The following is a 20648-nucleotide window of genomic DNA, read 5'->3' on the forward strand; positions in this document are numbered from 1 at the left end:
ATTCTCAATTCATACTGATTAAACATACAGACTAAACCAGGTAATTACAAATACATGTGTTGGGGATGCTTTTTTTTTTTTTTTTTTTTAAATTCATAAAATTGTTCCCATCTTTAAAAACATTAAGAAAAAAAGGTGGAATTACCAACACACAGAAACAGATGTTTCTGGTACTTAAATGTCAGGAATTCAGACTCCTTGTCTGGCATCACCTGGTTTTGATTCAGTATTCATTGTTTCAGGTTCATTTTGCTTAAACTCTGTCCAGTGCTGTAGAGGTAAAGCCATACGACCACCTCTGGAAATGCGTAGCTGCACTATTCTCAAACACCTTTTCTTTGAAAGACCTTGTATCCCCACAATGAAGAATAACTGTAGGTAATTTAGAACACCATACGTGTACATGTGCACATACAGACATATTTACACATGGACCAAAAAGACCTGGCAAGCTAATATTACCTTTCAAAGAGATGCAATATCTCCTTCTACTGACCGGAAAGGCAACAAATTATAGATATTCCCATATTGTCCTTCTTTTGCTATACTAATATTTCTCAAACGTTTCATCGCACTTCTGAAAGTTTCACTTTGCCAACTTGGTGCTTACACTGTGATCCAGTAAACATGACGTGACTCTGCTCCAACTGTGTTTGCACAGGATTTCTACCTACCACCATGCTTGCTGACCTTCTAGCTATTCATTTCCAGCTAAATTGGCACCCCTGGGCTTGGTCCATATTTCCCTTAATCCCCTAATCTGAAAACAAATACACATGTACAAAACCTCCCCATGCAGACGTTTCTGAAAAGGCAGTTTTCCTCACATGGAAAAATGCTGAAGTCAACCAGCACCTGCCCAGGTGCAGGAATCCCTCCCTTATGGAGATCCTACTGCACCACTGAAGAGCATGCTCTAGTTTATTATGGGGATGGCAAACTTTCTCTATTCAAAAATCTACCTAGTTAATACAGGCCAATTTCTGAAATATCTTCATTTTGCTTCCCTTATTGGGGAGGACACATCTGCACAGACAGAACTGACTTCTAGACCTGACCAGAGCCACCATACAGTATTTTGGTTTCTTACTGTAATGCCTGTATTAATGTCAGAAAACAGACATTTAAATTTTAACGTTACAGGTCCAGCTTTGTAATTTGAATAGTCATCAGTTAACTATCAGCCTGTGCAGAACATGAAAAGTGATAAATAAGTGCAAGATTTTAATGAAGTGACAAAGCTCTAAGCTGGTTCCTTACATGATTTACTTAATGTGTCCTACATTGTCTAGTACGTGATTTTGTCCACTGCACATATTATTTATAATTAACAGGTCATTACAGCTTTAATGTAATTGTGGGAATAAAAGCATGTAAAATGCAAGAATTTCAAAATAAATTTTACAGCTCACATTTATGCAACAAATTATTGCATTTAAGAATTACTACGGTGTAAATTAGCATAAACAAGCACATATGCCATGAGGAGCTTGTACAATAGCAGCTGGATTTGACACACTGAACTCTCTGTCCTACACAGTCCTCACCACTGTGACCACTGGCTACTCCTTTCCATGTATAAGCAGTGAAAAACAGCAGTAGAGACAGGGATCAAGAACTGTAAGCTTTGGCAATGCATGTTTTCTGTTCATGTTGCTGGAGGATAGCTTCAGAATCCACATTCTACTGAAGAAAAAACAAGTTCAAGATGCTGGTTAACGGCCTGGGCTGTACTTAGTAAACCCCTGCTCACATGTTCTCCATTGATTTAGACATTGTGGACAGAGCTGAACTCACTATGGGATTGACCATGCTCAAGGCATCTTCTCTCCTGGGAAGTTTGAGAGGTTGGTATAAGGCCTAAGCAGGTATTCCTGTACGAGCCAGAAGCAAGGAAGAAATGGATCACAGAGGCTGAACTGCATACACGGCATCTCAGATAACAGAGGACCACAATGTCATGTTGGTGACAAGGTGGCAAACATCATATACCAGGACATACAAAGGGGACTATGGACAGCTTGATACCTGAGTTAAGACTACCTCCCAGTGCTGGCAAAGCCCAGCCTGGAATACTGTCCATGCTGGGATGATGCACTTCAAATACTGGGGAATCTTCATCACTAAAACACAGACAAAACAGGGATATTACAGTTACAACACAGCTACAGCTGATCATGCATTGGGAAAAAGAGTAGTGGATCTCTCAAAGCCTCTCCTGTCTATTTTCTCTGTCTCTGGGGAGAGACTTACTATACTGCACTTCCAGCTTGTGTTTTATAGAGTTCCAGATGTAGCTAAAACTATGAGGAGGACTGGATTATAGTTTAACTCTGCATTGATTTTCCTGTGAAACACTGAGGTTATACAAAAGGCCAGATTCTCAGACTACATAATTCAATTTAACTTCACTACCCTGAAAATGGATTAATTCAATGAAATTGGGCTAAATTACACCAGATGGGAATCTCACTCCGAATCTATGCCACCGATCATATTTCATCCTCTTCTTTCAACTGACAAGGAACATCAGTCTTAGGTCAAAGCCTTATCTTAGGTCAGGCTCTTAATTCTCATCCACTTAAGCTTCCATCTTCAAACAGAATTCAGAAACTTCTGTTTGCCATCATGAAAATTCTCAAAACAAATGCTCTCCATTTCTGTGGTCTCCAGTACCAGGACACATATTTGTCAATAATTTTGCCCATCCCATCACTTTAATCTCTGAAACATTTAACCACAGTTGGGCATTTGCTTTTCTCTGACACCTCCACCTGAGACTCAGAGTAGAGCTGGTTTAAAGAAAGAAAGGGGAAAAAATAAAAAGGACCTTGAGGACCTTGATATGTCTAAGAGATGATGAACTCTGAAATGCCATAATATAGTATCAAACACTGCTTTGTCATTTTTGACAAATTCTGGTTTTCCACAGTTTACCAGGAAAAGAAGCAGGGATTTTTCCAGGTTCTGCAAGGCCCATGGCATTCAGCACTCAATCACTGCTAACCAGAAGAGAAAGAATCTAGAGATCACTGAAACTACAGTGGCATAAATGAGGACTGATTCTATCAAAGACCTTTTAGAAGGGGAAACACATTCTTTGGAAATTCCCATGGTACTTCTAAATGCAGTACTCCTTACAAAGACATTCAAGGCTTAAGATATTTCTAATAGAGTCAGCCCTATCACTGAACAGTCAAGGCTTACCCAAGCTACTGTTTATTGTGTGTGAAGTATACCTGTGTTCATACAAGCTAGCATGGAGAAGCTGCATCCTGAAAACACAAGTGTGGAGAATCATATTGAAGGGATGTGGCAAGCTGGCTAGACAGGCTTAGCTCAGCAGCCTGGGGCAGTGCCAGTGTTCACATTGCATCTAGACTGATCCTGTGCTGAACCCATGGCTCTGGTGCCTCTGTACCACCCGCCAGTGCAGAGAATAAACTGCTGCTTTCTAAGAGACACCCAGCCAAAAAAAAAAAAAAAAATTAAACATTAGCTGACATGGATAAATTCAGTGTCAGCCCAGAAAATGGGGCTTGCCTATATCACAGCATCTGATACTCAGAGTCAGGTTTGCTGGCACAGTCCTGGTCTCAATGGATTGGTCAGCAGAGATTGAGCCCAGCTGTCTTCAAAATGTCAGGTAAGTGTGATGTTCACATACAACATAAGCTGCTGCAATGTAAACAAGCCTTAACATTACACATCTCTTAAAAGCAGTGTTGGACCAGTTACATACTTATTTTATCTGAGCAGATGTCAGCATCTGCTTTAAGTAGAGAGAAATGAAACATTTGTGCTCCTTTGCTGTCCCCAGCCCCCACCCTACTAAAAGTGAGGAAGAACACTGACTGTCAGATTTTTCAGTGGCATTTTATACCAGAGCAGAAAGACAGATGTTTTAATTCTCCCCCTGCCCTCCTCCCTACAATCTGGGCAGCCAGTCTCTTTGCTAAGCTGTTCACCCTTACTATTAAAATTGATTTGCACAACAGTATATTGCAGCCAAAGCAAGCACGGCAGTCATTAAAGAGTAGGCTGCTCACACATGTTTCTGTACTTAGCCAAGTCAACTACTGATGAATGGATCATCTTTTGTCAAGCAACTGTAAGAAACTGGTAAAGAAATAATTTGTGGTTCAAGAACAATCATGCTGACAGGTAGGCCTTCTCTTGTTCTTTTGCTTTCCAACAACAGTGTGCTCTGTTCACTGGTCCTCATCCAATCTCTCCTTGTGATAACAGAAAATAATGAAAATGCTCTAGTCAGTTGCAAGAGCCTATGCTGAGAAGCTATGGAAATTTTCAAAAAGTAAATGTACAGACACTGAGGTTACACCAGTAAAATCTGGTGAGATTGCTCTGGTCAGCTCCACATGTCAACTGCAACATGGTTTTTTTGTTTGTTTGTTTTCAGTCATGGAAGCCACTTTTTCTGGTTCCAAATACACACACACATATACTTCTCTATGTGAAACCTCTGAAAGATCTTGGAAGAGGACACTACACATCATCTTAAAAAAACAATAATTACAAAAATCTAGAGTCTTAGGCCCAGATACTGTTTTGGGCTCCAGAGTAGACTGCAATAGAAATCATGGCCCAAAGTCCTCAGACCAAAGCAGCTTCAAGAAACCTCAGCTAGGTTCAGGCTGCATTTTACTAAATAACAAATGAAGAACTGTAAGGGAGAAAACTTGCCAACAGACAGGGAGTGGCTGTAGCAGATGAGATTTATATCGGAAACATTAGAAATGTGGTGCCAAATTCCCATCTCCATCCATAGTTTCCACAGCCAAAAGAACAAATGACACCCGTGGGAGAAATATGCTGTCAGAAACTGCACAGAGGTTGTATAGCAGCCTATACTAAGCTCTCTTGCAGGCCTTGGAGTAATATCTCACCAAGGATAAGAAATAAGGAGCGGTGCTGTACCTTCTTCTATGCTTCTAAGACTTCAGGAGCTGCTATTAGAATGCCCTCAAACTTGAAGCTATTCTAGTCCTGGAAATACATATTTACAGAGTACAGCTGAAAGTTGTAAACAACTTTGTACACAGAAAGGTTTATGGAGACTTACAACCCAGACAAATGAAAAGGAATATTCACAGAGAGATCGAAAGATAATGAACACCCAAGTAACTGTGAAGTTCTATTCCTCAGCCCCAATAAACACAGGGTCTCATCTCCAAAGAGACACTTCTCAAACACTAACAAACTGATCTCCTGTCCTTGAAGATGAAGGAAAAGACTGGTCCATTTTTCCATGTGTTATCAAAAAAAAAGAAGAGAGCCTAAGTCAACAGGTAGTTGTGGGAAGCATGACCTACTTGGTTGGAGTTTGGCATAATTGGAAGTTGAAGACGTACCAGTAAAAACTGAACACATATAACTATCAAGTATCCTTGTCATCTGCCTTCAGAATTAACCAGGCACCTGTAAACACCGAGGCCTATTAAAACCTGCATTTTACTTCTCAAAACAGCCACCCTGATGTGCCACTTCTGACCACCAGAGTGAAAGCTGCAGGACTAGGCCACTAAATAGGTCCTAAAAGTATGTAGTTTTGTCTAGGTCCAGAAGGCTTGTATCCTCCTCGACTATGAACAGCTCTGAGAACATCTGTAACCCTATGAGTCATATTTCATTAGAATGAAATTAAAAGAATTATTTGCCCTTTTTTAAAGTTCTGGTTCCAAGAAGTGAACAACCTCATAAGCAACTCTTCTGAAGATGAAGTTAAGATGTCTGTTGTCATACAGCCTTTTCCAGAGCTATGACTGCTCAGGAGTGAATTACAGCACACAAATGAGTCTGGATATGCATTTACTTGTAGAAGAATGGGCTGTATGCACTGGCACATAAGGCCTTCATCTGTCCTGCCTACACTACAACAGTTCACTAAATAGATTTAATTTGCAATTTCCTCTGAGGCATTTACCTTTGGAATTTTGGTTTTGATAATGGGAATCTCTTGTATATATACACACATAAAATGATAGCTCTTTAAGGATGCTAAGTCAGACAAATGTCATTTCTATGAACACGGTGTACGAAAAATGTCCTTGAATATCTCAGATACAAAATGCCAATAAATTGAATTTACGTCTCTAATCTGCAATGGAACAGAATACTTAAAGGGTACATATACTTCTCCTGGTCCCTTTCTTCTTGAGAAACTTTCAGATGCTGAAAATCAATTCCTTTTGTCTCCTTGTTATTCATCTGCTACACATTAAGGAGAAACTTTGGGCATTCAGTGATCCCACAATGGTCTTTCATCTCCAGAGAAGCCTGGTATGAATTAAAATCTTACGCTCCCACAAATTATGGATGCATACTGCAGTATGCCACTGGCTTATCTGCTCATGACTTTTGCCAGTTTTCTCAGCATGCTTCAGCTACCTAATCTGCATCTTTCAACTTAAGTCACTCTTCTACAACGTGACCCATACAATCCAGGAAAAGTGTTTTGACAGTAACGTACTCTAATACATAACACCACACAACAGGTACTGCTATCAGATATTTTTCCAACTCCCTGCAATTTAGAACTTACATTAAAAAGTATTTTTACTACAGCCAAGATCTCAGTACAGAAACAGTAAATAGGCTATGAAAGTAATGTCCTTTCATTTCAGTGGCCTTAAGAAACAAAGATTATATAGAAATACCTGGTGTAATTTGTGTCATGTCTGTCTTTAAGGGCAATTTTAACCTAGGACATCATTATTTGTCTGTAATGGATGCAAAATTCTGCAGCACTGGTAAATCACACCCTGGTCTTTCACTCCTAGCTTCCTGCTATTGGTGCTGCTGTGTCCCCTGTACCGCAGGAATTTGAGGCTCCCACACTCAGGTTGGAAAGTAAATCAGGGCTTAACATGCTTATTCTTGTTTTACACTCTGTTGCTGTTTCAGTTTATTTTTCTTCCTTCCAAATACTGTTTGCTCACTCTTCAACTCTCAAATATACCCTGCAGTCAAATTAACACATTCAAATTAAGGAAACACTTGTAAATCCACATTCATTTCTGTCCTACAGGAACTTTTACTAATAGCTTCTACACCCAACACCTTCCCCAGAAAAGCTTTTAGCTACTTTGCTCTACAGTCTCATAAATGACTGTTGGTTTTTTGTTTGTTTTGTTTTTGTTTAAATTAGATCTGAACATGAAATATTTTCCACCATATACTGTTGTTATCAACTCAGTATCAGCAGTTTGAAGAGCTTGAAAATAAAGCTATTGAAATGCTAAATTAGAAGAGAAACATACATTATATGTAATCCTGAACATCAGTTAAGAGGTGTCACTGCAGCTCAAATCCTTTAGCTATTTTGGGCTCAGATGACCATGTAGGCAAGAAAATTTGGAGGTCTGCATGTGCCTGTAGTATACATCCAGTGAGAATGTGCAAATAGTTAATAGCAGGCACTGAACTCCTTATGTCACATGAATAGCCTGTGCCAGGTAGATTTAAGCCAGCTCAGGTACACCTAAGGTTGATGACAGCTTCATGTCATCCTATTTCCTGTTCCAGGTAATTGTACAGATCCTATTTTCTTCCAGTATCACAATGGTTTTCATATTTTTGAACTCAGATGAAGCCATTAAGATACTTGAGAAGATTCAATACAAAGACATCCATTCTCCACCTTCCCAAACAGCAACTATCACTAATTTTTCATCAGAGGAGACAAAGCAGGTTCAAGCTCTGACAAAAACAACCTAGCGTGGGGCTGCTAGCTAGTGAGTGCACTTGGATAGAGAGGTGCCTGTCCAGCAAAGACCTTACTTACCTCGCTTGAATCCTCTTGCTGATTGATAACAGCTAGTGCATCCTCTGCAGCCTGGCGCTTGGCTTCGGCAACAGTGCGCTCCATTTTAGCTCTCTCGGAAGTGATCATGTCGTGAGCTTTCCGCTCGGCCTCTGACACTGCCTTCTGCAACTCGGCCATTGCCTGACGTTTAACTTCATTGACAGCTTCCTCTGCAAAGGAGGGAAGAAATCCTCATCAGCACAGGATGTTTGGCACAGGGCTATGCAGAAGTAATGCATGAAATGCAGCAGCTAGGCTACTGTATTGTGTCTTCATGGTGAGAAGGACCAAGATGAATCTGATTCCTCAAGACTCTTCAAGACCACCCTGTTGCTTCTTTACTTCCACATCACCAAATCTCTCAGAAATCTCTAACACTTGTGGTGATTCTTGCTATTTTGATTCACAGTTAGTACTTCAATAGGTACAGACGTTTCAGATTGCTGGTGCATTGTTTTTGTAATCTTTTAGATGATTTTACTTGGAAAATTGGTTTTGCAGCACACCAGACTGATGAATATGTTCAGCAAGAATTATTACATAAGACATAATATTACAGACTTTTTCAGAATGGTATCTTTAAGCTTTGGAAATTAAGATAGGATTCAGTCATTAACATTTTTTTTCTGTATGTAAAAAATAGATACATGAAACAACCAAGGTTTTATTTTAAAAAAAAATTAAATCATTGGTCTAATATCTTTTCCTGGACATATAATTTTACAAGCCAAATTAAAATTTGTTTATGAACATTCCTTTGACCTATTGATCTCCTCTGCACACTGATATTTACATGGCAAAGACTCGACTTTCTGACGCTGCAGAGCCCTTGAGCACACCAAAGCCAACAAGACTCCGGTGCACAATCAAAACTCAGTCAGGGCACAATGCTTCATTATATACAAAGGCTAATGTTTTTGTAAAATAACTAAGTCGCTATGAGCTGTTTCTTCAGTATATACTTGTGTCATATCCTTTATTCCAGAAAACATGAATTGTCACAAATTAGTTATTTGGGTTTTGATGCAGGAAGAATGCAAAGATTTTACTAATGAACAGTCTTTTAATTGACAACTAAAACAAGTAATTTCTTTTTTTTTTTTTAATTAACTGCTCTAATTAACAAGGAAACCATCCTCCCCCTGAATTAGTTTATCTAATTTTCATCTTTATTCAAAGCAAAATGACAATGATTAATTGAAAATTTAATAAGCAGTAATTATTAACTTGGCAAACCCAGTACCAATTAACACTCTATTAAAACTAATTATGACATGTTTCATTCAAGTGTTTGCACTTAATTGTTTCATCCACTTAAAAACCACCTTAATTAAATGTTCTGTTTAATTAAAAACATAGATTTCTAATAAAAAAATTTACTGTAGATTAAAATTTAAGTATTACAATTGTGTTAAGGGTTTGAGTTCGGAGGCTCCTTCAAATATATTTGTGTGTATGCACACGTAGACCTAACTCTTCCATACAGACTGTAAGTCAGAAACTGTCTTGAGTTTTGATGTCTCATAGCTTTGCATTTGTTATTTTAAGCCACTACATGAAGTTTCCATTTTCAATTATTAAGCCAAGTACAATTGCAATTGATACATTTTTAAGCCATGTACTGACTAAAATTGAATTAATTAAAATGAAAGAAGAGTTATATTATTCGTTGTGTGTGCTCCGTGTGTGTATGTCTGTGAGAGATGTTTCAACTGAAGTTTTTGGGTGTGGGGAGGGGGGAATTAAGAGATAAAACTTATGCCTTTATTTTTATGAGGCTGAAAATATGCCCTTATATTACCCTACCATAAATGTTGTTTAGGGGAAAGCCTCAGGAGAGGAAAAATCATACCCTTCAACCATACAGCCAAGGCTTAATTTACTTTGAATATTCAAGGTGAATTAAAATTCTATCTAAGTGGCAATACAGGACAATAATTTTTGCTTACGATCAAAGCTGCAGCTAGACTAATTATATATGCAAATCATGCAATTTATATTTAAATTATGCATTCATATTCTAGTCCCACAGGCACACACAGATCAGCAAAGGGAATTGGTAGGACATTTGCAAGGTGCTTGAATATTTATTACCAACTGCAAACATTCACTGATCGTGAGAAAAGAAATATACACAGGCAAACATACAGATGCAATTTTATTACCATTTTCATAAAAATGAGGCAACTTAAATACAGACGTTTTGCATCTATGAACTGCAGTTATTAACAAAGTAGATTTCTTAGAGAAAAATCTGTATTCTTGCTGATATTTACTATGGAATAGAAATTATCTTTGTATGGTATGATGCACTTTCATTACATCATATAAGCTCTATCTTATGCTGAAATGTTTGCAGTGGTTAGAAATGACAGTTTCATCTATTATTTTAATCTGGAAGCAGAGTACCCCAACATTTTACGGAGACTTCTAATTTTATAGCTTTTAATCCTAAATAATCTACCTCTTTTCAATTCAAATATAAAAATTGAACCTTATATTCTAACTTCTATGTCATGTTTTTTTGCAAAGCTTCTGAGTGTGTGAAGGTGCTACAAGTACATATGAGTCCATGTGTTGAAGGAAAAGGGGTTAGATATTTTAATTGGCATAAACTATGGATTGGACGTTAGTATTTCCATTACCTTTAACAGCAAAATTTGTGTAATGATATACTAAAAATGAAAGCAAAGAGTTAAACTACAGTGCTTTTTGGTCACATGATTTCTATATTGTGACTCATGACATTCAACTCATGACACCCAATTTATTAAAAATAAACAAAATTTACTATCATTGATTTTGTCCACGTCTCCTTAAAAGATATGTTTCCAGTACCTACAGGCATTTCAGAGCCATAGAATACAGGCATTGTAGTTTCAGATAAGTATAAAAACTGTAATATTTGTGGAGGAAAAGTTATGAGTGACAGTGAAGTAGATTTTATTTGCCTTGACAATTTTAAGCTATCGAGCACTACAGAATGCCGCTCCTTTTCCAGAAAACAGATTAGATTAGGTTCAAATATCAGAAAACTTGAATCAGTAGGTTTTTAAACTAAATATCTAAGATGCATTTATGTGCATCCTCCATTTTCCAATTACTGCTAAGCATTCTTGCTCTAAATTCCCTTGTCTTTTTTTCAGAATTCAGCTGAAATGTTCCTTCACTTCCACAACTCATCATTCACTGCTCTATGTAACCTGACATGATGATGGCAGCTCCTGGGTACCTCCCTCACATCATAGGCACCCTCAATCCACAACATGAGAAAAGAAAAGGTCATGGACAGGGATGAGGCACCGTCACTGTGACATTTGCATCACCTCCCTCTCAGGCTGACCTAGCAAAGAAGGCCACTGGGAGTTGGTGATGTGAGTTATCTCACCTTCACATCACAAAATGTGTAATTTTTTTCTCAGGAGTACCCTGGCGAACATGCAGGAGTTTTACTGTCTTTGTATGAGAAAGTATAGTCATCCCATGCCTTTTTGGCAATTCCAGCACTTCCATCTGGACTGCCATGAGCAGTAGATCTTGCTGTGTGACAGGGGATGGCTGGAAGATGGTCTCCCCATTAAACTGAAAGAAGCTAAGACAGCAACCCGTAAAGGGCCTGAGATCACCTCAGTATTTAATTAAGAGGAGTAAGTATTTCCACGAAGCAAGTCACCCAACCTCTGATCCGACTGGCCCTCTTTACATGCCTGCCTTACTCTTGACCACTGAGGACACTGAGAACGTGGCTTGGATTCTTCATCTGCATAACTATTATTCAATGTCATTAATCAGGACACTGATGACTTTCTGTTCCATTGACATATGAAACTGAATTGGGTTCACATGGCTTTAATTTACAAGGTCATGGGTGCTACGTGCTTGCTCCAACAATCACAAAAGCATGTGCTCAACTTGGTATACTTAAAGAATTGCACTGGAGTCTATCAATTTCCAGAAGTTTAAAGTGAATCCCTTTTACACATGATTTGCTGGTTCAGATGACTTTGGGGTTGCTTATTAACTGTTTTTGTGCCAAGTTCTTTCAGTTCAATGGATTCAGCTTCTCAATCAGGCTTTTTACACTTAATTCAGCTGTCTACACATCAGTCTTTATGGCCATTTGAGACACCAAGATATCCACACTGAGCTAGCAGAAATGACTTGTGAGAGATTTGCAGCCTTCTAGGCTGGCAGTTGCAGCCCAGCCAGGAAACTACACAGCATCTCAAATGGCATTAGAGACCTGTTCTTACAGGCACTGAATTGCACTTTTACTGCCTTGAACTGCTTATGAAACTGGGGAGATCTCCAGCTTCAGTGCACACTCTTGAAAATGAAGGCCAATGATTTATTAAAAGCATTATGTCTTCTGATTTTTTACTACTGTTAGTAACAGATAGGGGTATGCATCCTGTAGCAGGTCAGATTTTTTTCTTCTCCAGTTCACAGACACCCTTAATAAAGGGAATCTGACTGAAAGCCACATCAGCATGAAAATAGAGTCCAGAAAGCGTCCAAAGAAAAAAAAAATGTTTCAGAATAACTGATGACATAATTGTTCACTACATGACATGTCTCAGTTCCTTTATACTACCATATCTGGATAAACATGATGAGGATGCACATCCAGTTTTATAACTCAGGCCAAAAGCTTCATTTAACTTGTATGCTAGCTTATGAAGATTTTTTTTTCTTCCATTGGAGTCAGAAATGGCCTGATATGCCAAATGACATCAAAACCTGGATACTGCAAGAGAAATCAAATTCCTGAAATTCCCATGCATAATGCTTCTCAGTAAGGCTTCCTGGGACTGCACATTTTTTTCTTATTTTTCACTTAAGATGTTAACATAAATATGGCAAAACAAACTCTGAAAAATACTCTGGGCATTGAGTTACAAAGGCTACGTGATTCTTGGACAAAAGAAAAAGTTGTAACAATTTTGTTATTTTTCATAGAAACTACAACAGATCCAAAAATACTAAGCTGCACATTGAAAAATGTTGACTGTAAATGATAAACCCATGCTACACAAACTTCTTGTCTGATACAACATTATGCCATTTGTGTGTTCTGCATCTAGTCTAAAAATACACCCAGCGGTTACAGGACACTTGAAAGCATCAAAACTGCTGCATATTTGCCACTTAATCATTAATCCTGCTCAGGCAGCTGCAGTACATGGCTGTACTGGTGTTCAGAAGCTCTCTTCGTCAGTGAGTGTATGTGTGTGGGGACACGTGAGAGTAGAAGCTCAACTACCCAGTTCTGGTTCAAGAGCCAACTCCTGACCCCTCTGAAAACAGGGAAGGTCTGATATTGATGGTGAAAGTGCAAAGGTTTGGCTGCAGCACCACAAGAGGATCCTCAGCAAGAAACTCCTGTGCTCAGGCAGAGTTTCAAAGTGTTGAAGAAGACTCAGCACAACCACAACAACTTCCCATGGTGCTTTTCAACCTCGGAGAAGACATGAATGTCCATGCAACCACTAGGACCAGTTGAGACACAACCTTCTTTGCTTATTTGAACACTTACCAGGTTTATGAACCCAGACTTCACTTGGGGCTGATGATCACAAAATCTTTTTGAAATTAAGAATGGCTATACTACATATCTAAAGGTTTTTTCCTTAACAGGTATACTTATTTTTTTTTTCCTTGTTTTGGGAATTCTTACCTTAGCTAGGTAAGAATATTGAAGATTAAAAAAAAAAAAAATCCACAAAAGCATTTTTTTAAATTGCTAACAGATTGAAACCTTAGCATATCAAGTTTCAGCCTGAAACCATTATAACCCTTGAAAATAGGGGTCTGTAATGGAAGCACTGATAGCCCCTTAACTATAGCAGCAAATGCTTCCATTATAAAGATTATTTCATGTTCTGATCAGTTCCAGTTTAAGATTATTAAATACAATTTCTTCTTGTTACTAGTAAACCCTTACTTTTTTTTTTTTTATTCCTCACATCAGTTTGTTAACAACTGCACACAGCTGCCAGAATACTAAGCTCATGTTTTTAAACAGTTCTTACCAGCTTTCTTCCAGATCTCCTCTGGCACATATCCAGACGCAGGCCTGTGAAGGAATTCCCGATGCGATTCTGCGAGGGGGGGGGGGGGGCGGCAGAGGGGAAAAGAAAGAGCATGGTAAGCAACGCTTGGATGTTGAACAGGGCTCCGTTTACTTATTGCTTAGGCAAAAATCACATGGAGTTTTTCTTTACATGAAATAAGGAGGGCACTGTGGCAGTCAGTCACTCAGGAATTTCAGATAGACTGGATTGACATTTAGGGCTCGGATGTCTCATCTTAAGCCAAGCTGAGACTCGTTCGCTTTATTTTTATTTTACAGTGTTTCAAGTCAACTCTATATGACAGTTTCCATGCTTTTAAAGCTGGCTTTGTGAGACTGACTGAGGGAGTGACATGCTTCATCCTTTGTAATTATGTTTACGAAAGGAAAGAAGAAAGAGGGCAGCAGCCCGCATTTGGCACTTCTGGTCTGTCTGGCTACTGACGAGCAGAGATAAAAGCAGAGATGTCAATCCAGTGATCAAATAAACCATCCACAGAAAAAGAAAGGGGTGTTTCTATATGTTCAGAGATACGCTTTCCTATATCTGAGCCTGTGTTGGTAACTGTAGCCGCACAAGTTTGGAAAACAGAACCTTTAACTTTAGGTTAAGCGCCTACATACACACACCCAGCAACCTCACGGGAGCTGGAGCTCATAACTCACCCATATATTTCAATCACATTTTGACAGCTCTTGCCCCCTCCTCTCCTTTTTTTCCAAGGATTTAACCTCTGGGCATGAGCCTAAGAACTCTGAAATCAGCAAGATCCCGTCCACACCGACTTCAAAGCCACAAGATCAGACAAAGCAGGAAAAAAACTCACTTTGGCCTGAAATTCAGCATACAGACTCTCAGCAGATGAAAAGCTGCTCTTTTCAAATACAAATATAATTTAAAACCTGATCAACTGCATTTCAAAGTAACATAGAACTGTTTTTAAAAATACAGATAGATTCACTGCTGTGATTACTACTGCCTGTGTGATAGAACTCAATTGTCAAAATATCTTAATTACATTAGAAAGGTTTTGCATCTTTTTTAGAGATTTTGCTAGAAATCAAACATCCTCTTTGATGTCTGATTTTGAATCAGAATAAAAGTATTTAAATGATTATTTTAATTTTTATTAATTATATTCATTTTTGTATATTAAATTTATTGTTAGATAACTTGGTGGAAAAGTAGCCTTTTTGATGGTAAAGGCTGAATCATTTGATTTTGCAGTGTTTTTTATACCACTATGGACATGAGTTCAGTACTGTTTATATAGAGTATGATACAGAAACTTTAAAAAAAAAATTAAAAGGGGAGGCTTAATATGGCATCTGGCTAACAAAGGGGAAATGACAGGGGCAGTTTCAGCTGCGCAGGCAGCAGGGAATCCCAACCCCTGCCCGATGCTCCACAGACACAATTTCTAGCACATGAATCTGCAGACACCGACTGGGCAGATTGAATCTTCCCATCTGACAGGCAGCTGAGCGGATTTCCCCAGCTCTTCTGTTTATCACTAAAAATGGATTTTTATAGTCAGAATTTCACACCTCTCAAGCATAAAATGGTGGGTGTGTATATAAAGTTGTATGCAAAAACAGCTAACTATTTGCATTGGGTTAATTGACCTGATAGAGGGCTTCAGCCCTGATGTTGAAAATGTGAAAATTCTCAGTATCAGTTGGTTCATATGATTCTGGAGACTACAAATATTATTATGTACCCTTCTCCCACCCTTTGGAGGTTTTAGGACCTATGGGAACAGTTCCAGTTCAACCAGGGACAGAGGAGGCAGCAGAAAATTCTGCCTGAAAGCTCAGAAAAACTAAAGGTGAAAAAAGCATTCTTATTTGCTTTTCCTGCAATAACTGCAAGACACAACCAGACTCCAAATGTGGCAAGGCAAGGGTTTTGTTGCATTCATGTCTTGTATTTTGGGTTTAATTTCCTTTCTGCAATTTAAAGTACTCTCCACTGCAAGGGAATCATAGCCCTGATTTAAGCCCTCTACCATGGTACTCAGTATTAAAAATAAAGAGATGTGGATCTGATTTTTTGGTACACATGACTTTCCAAAAATGGAATTCAATGACATAAATGACCAGATTGCCAGCTAATTGTTAAAATTTCCAAAACATAAACATCAATCAAGCTCTTATTCCAACCACAAATTATTTACATGAGGAATAAGATCCTCTGCAAGAAGAATTAAATCAAAAGCTTGTGAGAGACTTTCCCATAGTTTGGACTGGCACACAAGAAAAGACAAGAAGCACTTACAAAGATAATAAAAAACATATTTTCCAAACAAGAAAAATATTATTAACATGGCTATTGTTTAGTCAGTGGTGATGAGTCCATGAAAACAATCTTCCTTTGGGGGCTAAACTACAGGACATGACCAGAAGATATGTTCTACATTATTATTTTTAAGCTAAGGTGTGCTTCATATTAAGAATCACAGAACTTGATCAGTAAAAATAAAACGCCAAAAATCTCAAGAGGTTTGGAAGTCTAGCAAATTCTAAACAAAATTAACACAATTGAGCAAAGTTCCTAATACAGTGAACAAAAAAGCCAGCTGAAAAAAGCCATAATGAGGATGAATACATTGTGTTAACTGACTGAGTGCAGTACCCAGAAGTCAAAGAAAATCCTGCCTAGAAGGAAACAGAATTATATCAAACAAAATTAGGAATAACCTGGAGCAACAAGACAGCTCATACAGAAAAGATTTTATGTCAGACAGAACTTAAAAAATTGTTAATGGTCAAAATGCGGTAAAGTTACTACACAGAATAAACTAAACACAATAGATAATAGTGAATTTATTTGAAATTCACAGCAAGGCATGGTTTGAGAGCACTTGTAGATTATCAGTCTGGCTCCTACTTGACCATGTGAAAAAGCCCAAAAAAGGAACATAAAAAGCACATATACATGAGGATAACCAGTACTTGCCTACAAAGATCTTAAATGAGGTAAAAATAAGAGACTTTTAAATCTAAAACGTTTTTGGAATTTTTTATTTTACTATAAAATATATCTTTCAGGAAGAAAGCTGCTGAACTGGCATATAAGAATAAGTATGAAAAAAAGATAAAAAATTGGTCTCTGTTTAATCCCTCATATTCTATTGAATAGTAGACAATGACATTATATTATTTTGTAAAATATATAGAAGAATAATAGTATTTTAAGTATATTCTGGATTTTTTTTTTTTTAAATAAGGAAGAAAACATTTACTCCCAAAAAATCCTAAAGTCACAGTATAGTGCCAGGTTTCATAAAGGCCCTGGCGTATTCATTCCAAGAATGCATTTGAGGATATGAATCATCAACAGTCAATTGATTGACCATGCTTCTGAAGTTCAGAAAGTAGAAACCTTGTACATTACCTATTTTTGGTGGTTTTAAGATAAAAAGAATAGGTACTACAAGTAGTGACAGAGGGAAATGTGGAGTTTTAAGAGCAGAAATAAACATGAATCTGGGAAGTGAAACTGAGATGAAAAGCTAGAACCAAACAAAGGAGATGAACTCTCACATGGTAAGAACCAAACATAAGAAAACAGAATAGAAAAACTTAAAAGGAAAAGATGTGTTCAAAAACCCCAATCCATATTTGGAAAGAAGGAACAGAAGATGGATTGAAAATATAAAATAATAGAAGTTTTCATCACTGGATAATGACATCAAAGCTTATAATTACAAAATAGTAAGACATGGGGATAAACGGCTGATCATTTGAGGACGTTTTAGAATTTATTGTCTTTATGAAAAAAAATGGTAGAAACAACATTACCCTACATGCTATTGTGAACACTAGGGCTCAAGCATACTTAAAGCTGCATGTAGCCAGGCCAAAACCCATAGATTATTTCATATATGATAAATGTATGCTTTTATACAAACATATATGCTTTACATACGCAAGTTTTGCATCATTCTACCCTATAATAAATATAACACTATTGGTAGTACACATGCAACAAAGAAAAAATTCCTCAGAGCAATTGATAAATATTCACTGCCTTGCTTATAAGAGTCATATTCAGAAGTGTACTACTCTAGCTAATGGATGATAGGGATACAAATCTGAGGAGGTATAATACTGAACGAGACTACTTTGCTGACTTTGTTGGGCAACATAAGTTTCAAGTATTTCTTTGTATATCGTTCCTTCTTTGCCCCCTAATACATTTTTGTGGCTACTGTATATAACACTCCTTGAACATACATGAAATTGTGTTAAAAATTTAGTTGTGTCCTCATTTAAAAAGAATAAGAAAAGGAAAACCACACCGGTACTGCGTTACTGGACCATCTTGTCCTTCATCCTCACTCAAGATCCAATTTCCACTAACTAGCAGCAATAGATTTTTTCCTTTTCTGTGCCACCTGTGAGTTCTTTTGCAGACCACAACAGTGACAAGAGGGGTATAAGGAATGGATAAAAGTTACCATAGTCCCAAGGAAGTCAGAACTGAATACTAAGAATACAAATGCATGCTGTTTCTGCAGGTGTAGCCCTACCCAACAGCATCCAATTCACTCTTCAACAATCTAGCCCAAACCTCCCATGCAGCTAATGGATTAAGAGCAATATTTAATATCATCAGTGACTAGTATTACAGAAGCTTTACATTCTAGAATTACAAGTTATAAATGTTACTGTGGTATTCACAGCATTCCTGTTAGCTCATGTTGAGAATATCATGCGTATCACAGCAATGTTGATTATCCGCAAATGGCAAAGGAAAGATTTTATAATCACAGCACGAACAGAAAAATATCAGCAGGAGTGCCCTGGCTAATGCCGAAAGTACTTGGGTAAACAACCTTTGATAAAATATAAACAAACTCTGAAAGGGTTAACATTTAAAAATGTATTAAGTATCTAACCTATGTGTTTTTAACAAATTCATATACTTCTGAGAGTTCATATACTTCCTGGGGCAAATCCTGCAGGCATTGGCACTCTCGAGTTGGAGATTTCAAACTCTATTTTGTAAGATTTCCATTCTGATAAATTCAACAGATAGAAAATATCAGTACTGCTGCAAACCTTCTGATGTGTGCCTACACCACTTATCTAGAGCCACAGCTGCACTCAGTAAGGTTATAGATCTTGTTTATAACCCATGATGTTGAAGAACCCTCATCTTTAATTTATCCTACTGTGTGTATTTCAGTATACATTGTCTGATATGTGTAATTATTCACTATTAGGATGAAAGTGTTTCAGTCCTGTTGCAATATGTAGTACTGAAATTCTTCAGCAGAAATGGAGGAGTCAGGTGATGTATTATTTACTTCATAGACCATCACAGTTCATCAAGCGAATATATATAAAGTCTGAGTCATTTTTAGATTTTAATAAACATGTATTATTCAGACTAAAATGAATGGGCCTATCTTACCTTCAATGCACTCTCAGAAAATAATGGGATCTTGTAACCTGTTGTAGCTGGCTAATGCATGTATTGGATTACATTGCATTAAAACTGATTATCAAATATTTTATTTGATTTCTTAATTAAAAATATCAACAGGAAAGTACTCATCAGATACTGGCAACTGTCAAGCTCAGAATGATTTACAGGGATGTCAAATCAAAAGCAGCACAAAAACTTCTTGCTAAAAAAAAAAAAAAAAAAAAAAAGGCCAGTGATTCAAAATGACCAGAATTTTCTTCAGTTTCCTTTGGATCCAACTTACCTATGCTAAATTTCAGCTTAGAAAGTATGTACTTCAGCAACAGCTATTGATGAAGACCATGACATACTGTTTATAGTGAGAACTTATCACTTCATTGATGCTATTTTAATTGTAAAGAAAAAGAAACAAAGGCATGGATATGGTAGCCATATGGCCCCCTTTTTTCTCATCTTACTAGTGGAGATGACAAGATTGATTTAAAGGGTGGATTACTTCATTAAAGAAAATACAAGGGGGAATCACTGACATTTAGAATCCATGCAGCAAAAAGCAATATTTACATGTTGTGGCACTGTAATTAAAACATTGGAGAAATTTTTCGATCCCTTCTTTTTCACTTCAAAACTAAAACATAAATCCCTAAAGAGAAGTGTCTCAAAACCCACAGACACTGTTTCAATTTTATTATACTTCTGAATGTTTGGAGTTTTCATTTAGTTAACTAGATTGCTACCAGATTTGAAGAAAGATAATGATTAAATTTCCATAGACTCTGAGCTAAGTATCTGACATGTCGGGTAAGCGCCCGACATGTCAGGCATAAAAGCACTTCTTATCAATATTTACAATTGATATGAATACTACATCACTGAAGCGATCCAAGTTACATGTCCACAAGTCTAAGGGAGTAGTTTTTAAAGCCAAATAACTGAAATGTGGCATGTTAAAATTGAAATGGACTGACTCCAACCAGTTAAAGTCTATCCGTAGCACTACAGAGATGAGTAGTATGTCAGACTACAAAGGCTGTGCATTATAACTTATTAAACAAACAGACTTTGTTGTTTCCAACCAAACAAAATGATAAAATAGGGAACTGATTACGTCTTATCTTCATTTTATCTTTTCCTGGTTTTGTTATGGCTATCTTTCTTGGATTGTAAATCTATAAAGTTTTGGTGAACTTCTTGAGTTCCAGTTTGTTGGTGGAAATTATAAAAACTCGTTTTCCTTTCTTTTTTTTAACTTTTTTACCTATGAACCATTCTTACAAGCATCATGGCCTGGATCTTTTTGCATCATAGCTTTA

The 20648-nt window shown here is 37.4% G+C and overlaps 1 protein-coding gene across 3 annotated transcripts in view; it reads right to left on the bottom strand.

Moving 5' to 3' along the window:
* Positions 1 to 20648, bottom strand: part of RUNX1T1 (RUNX1 partner transcriptional co-repressor 1) — a 112453-nt gene that overhangs the window by 4022 nt on the left and 87783 nt on the right. For all 3 annotated transcript variants that reach the window (XM_040546451.1, XM_040546450.1, XM_040546452.1), the window contains 2 exons: positions 13858 to 13926; positions 7805 to 7995 (listed from right to left, as the gene is read on the bottom strand). In XM_040546451.1, coding sequence (XP_040402385.1) covers positions 7805 to 7995; positions 13858 to 13926 — 260 coding nt within the window. The remainder of the gene's footprint in view (positions 1 to 7804; positions 7996 to 13857; positions 13927 to 20648) is intronic.

This window comes from Cygnus olor, chromosome 2 (assembly GCF_009769625.2).
Source record: "Cygnus olor isolate bCygOlo1 chromosome 2, bCygOlo1.pri.v2, whole genome shotgun sequence".
NCBI lineage: Eukaryota > Metazoa > Chordata > Aves > Anseriformes > Anatidae > Cygnus > Cygnus olor.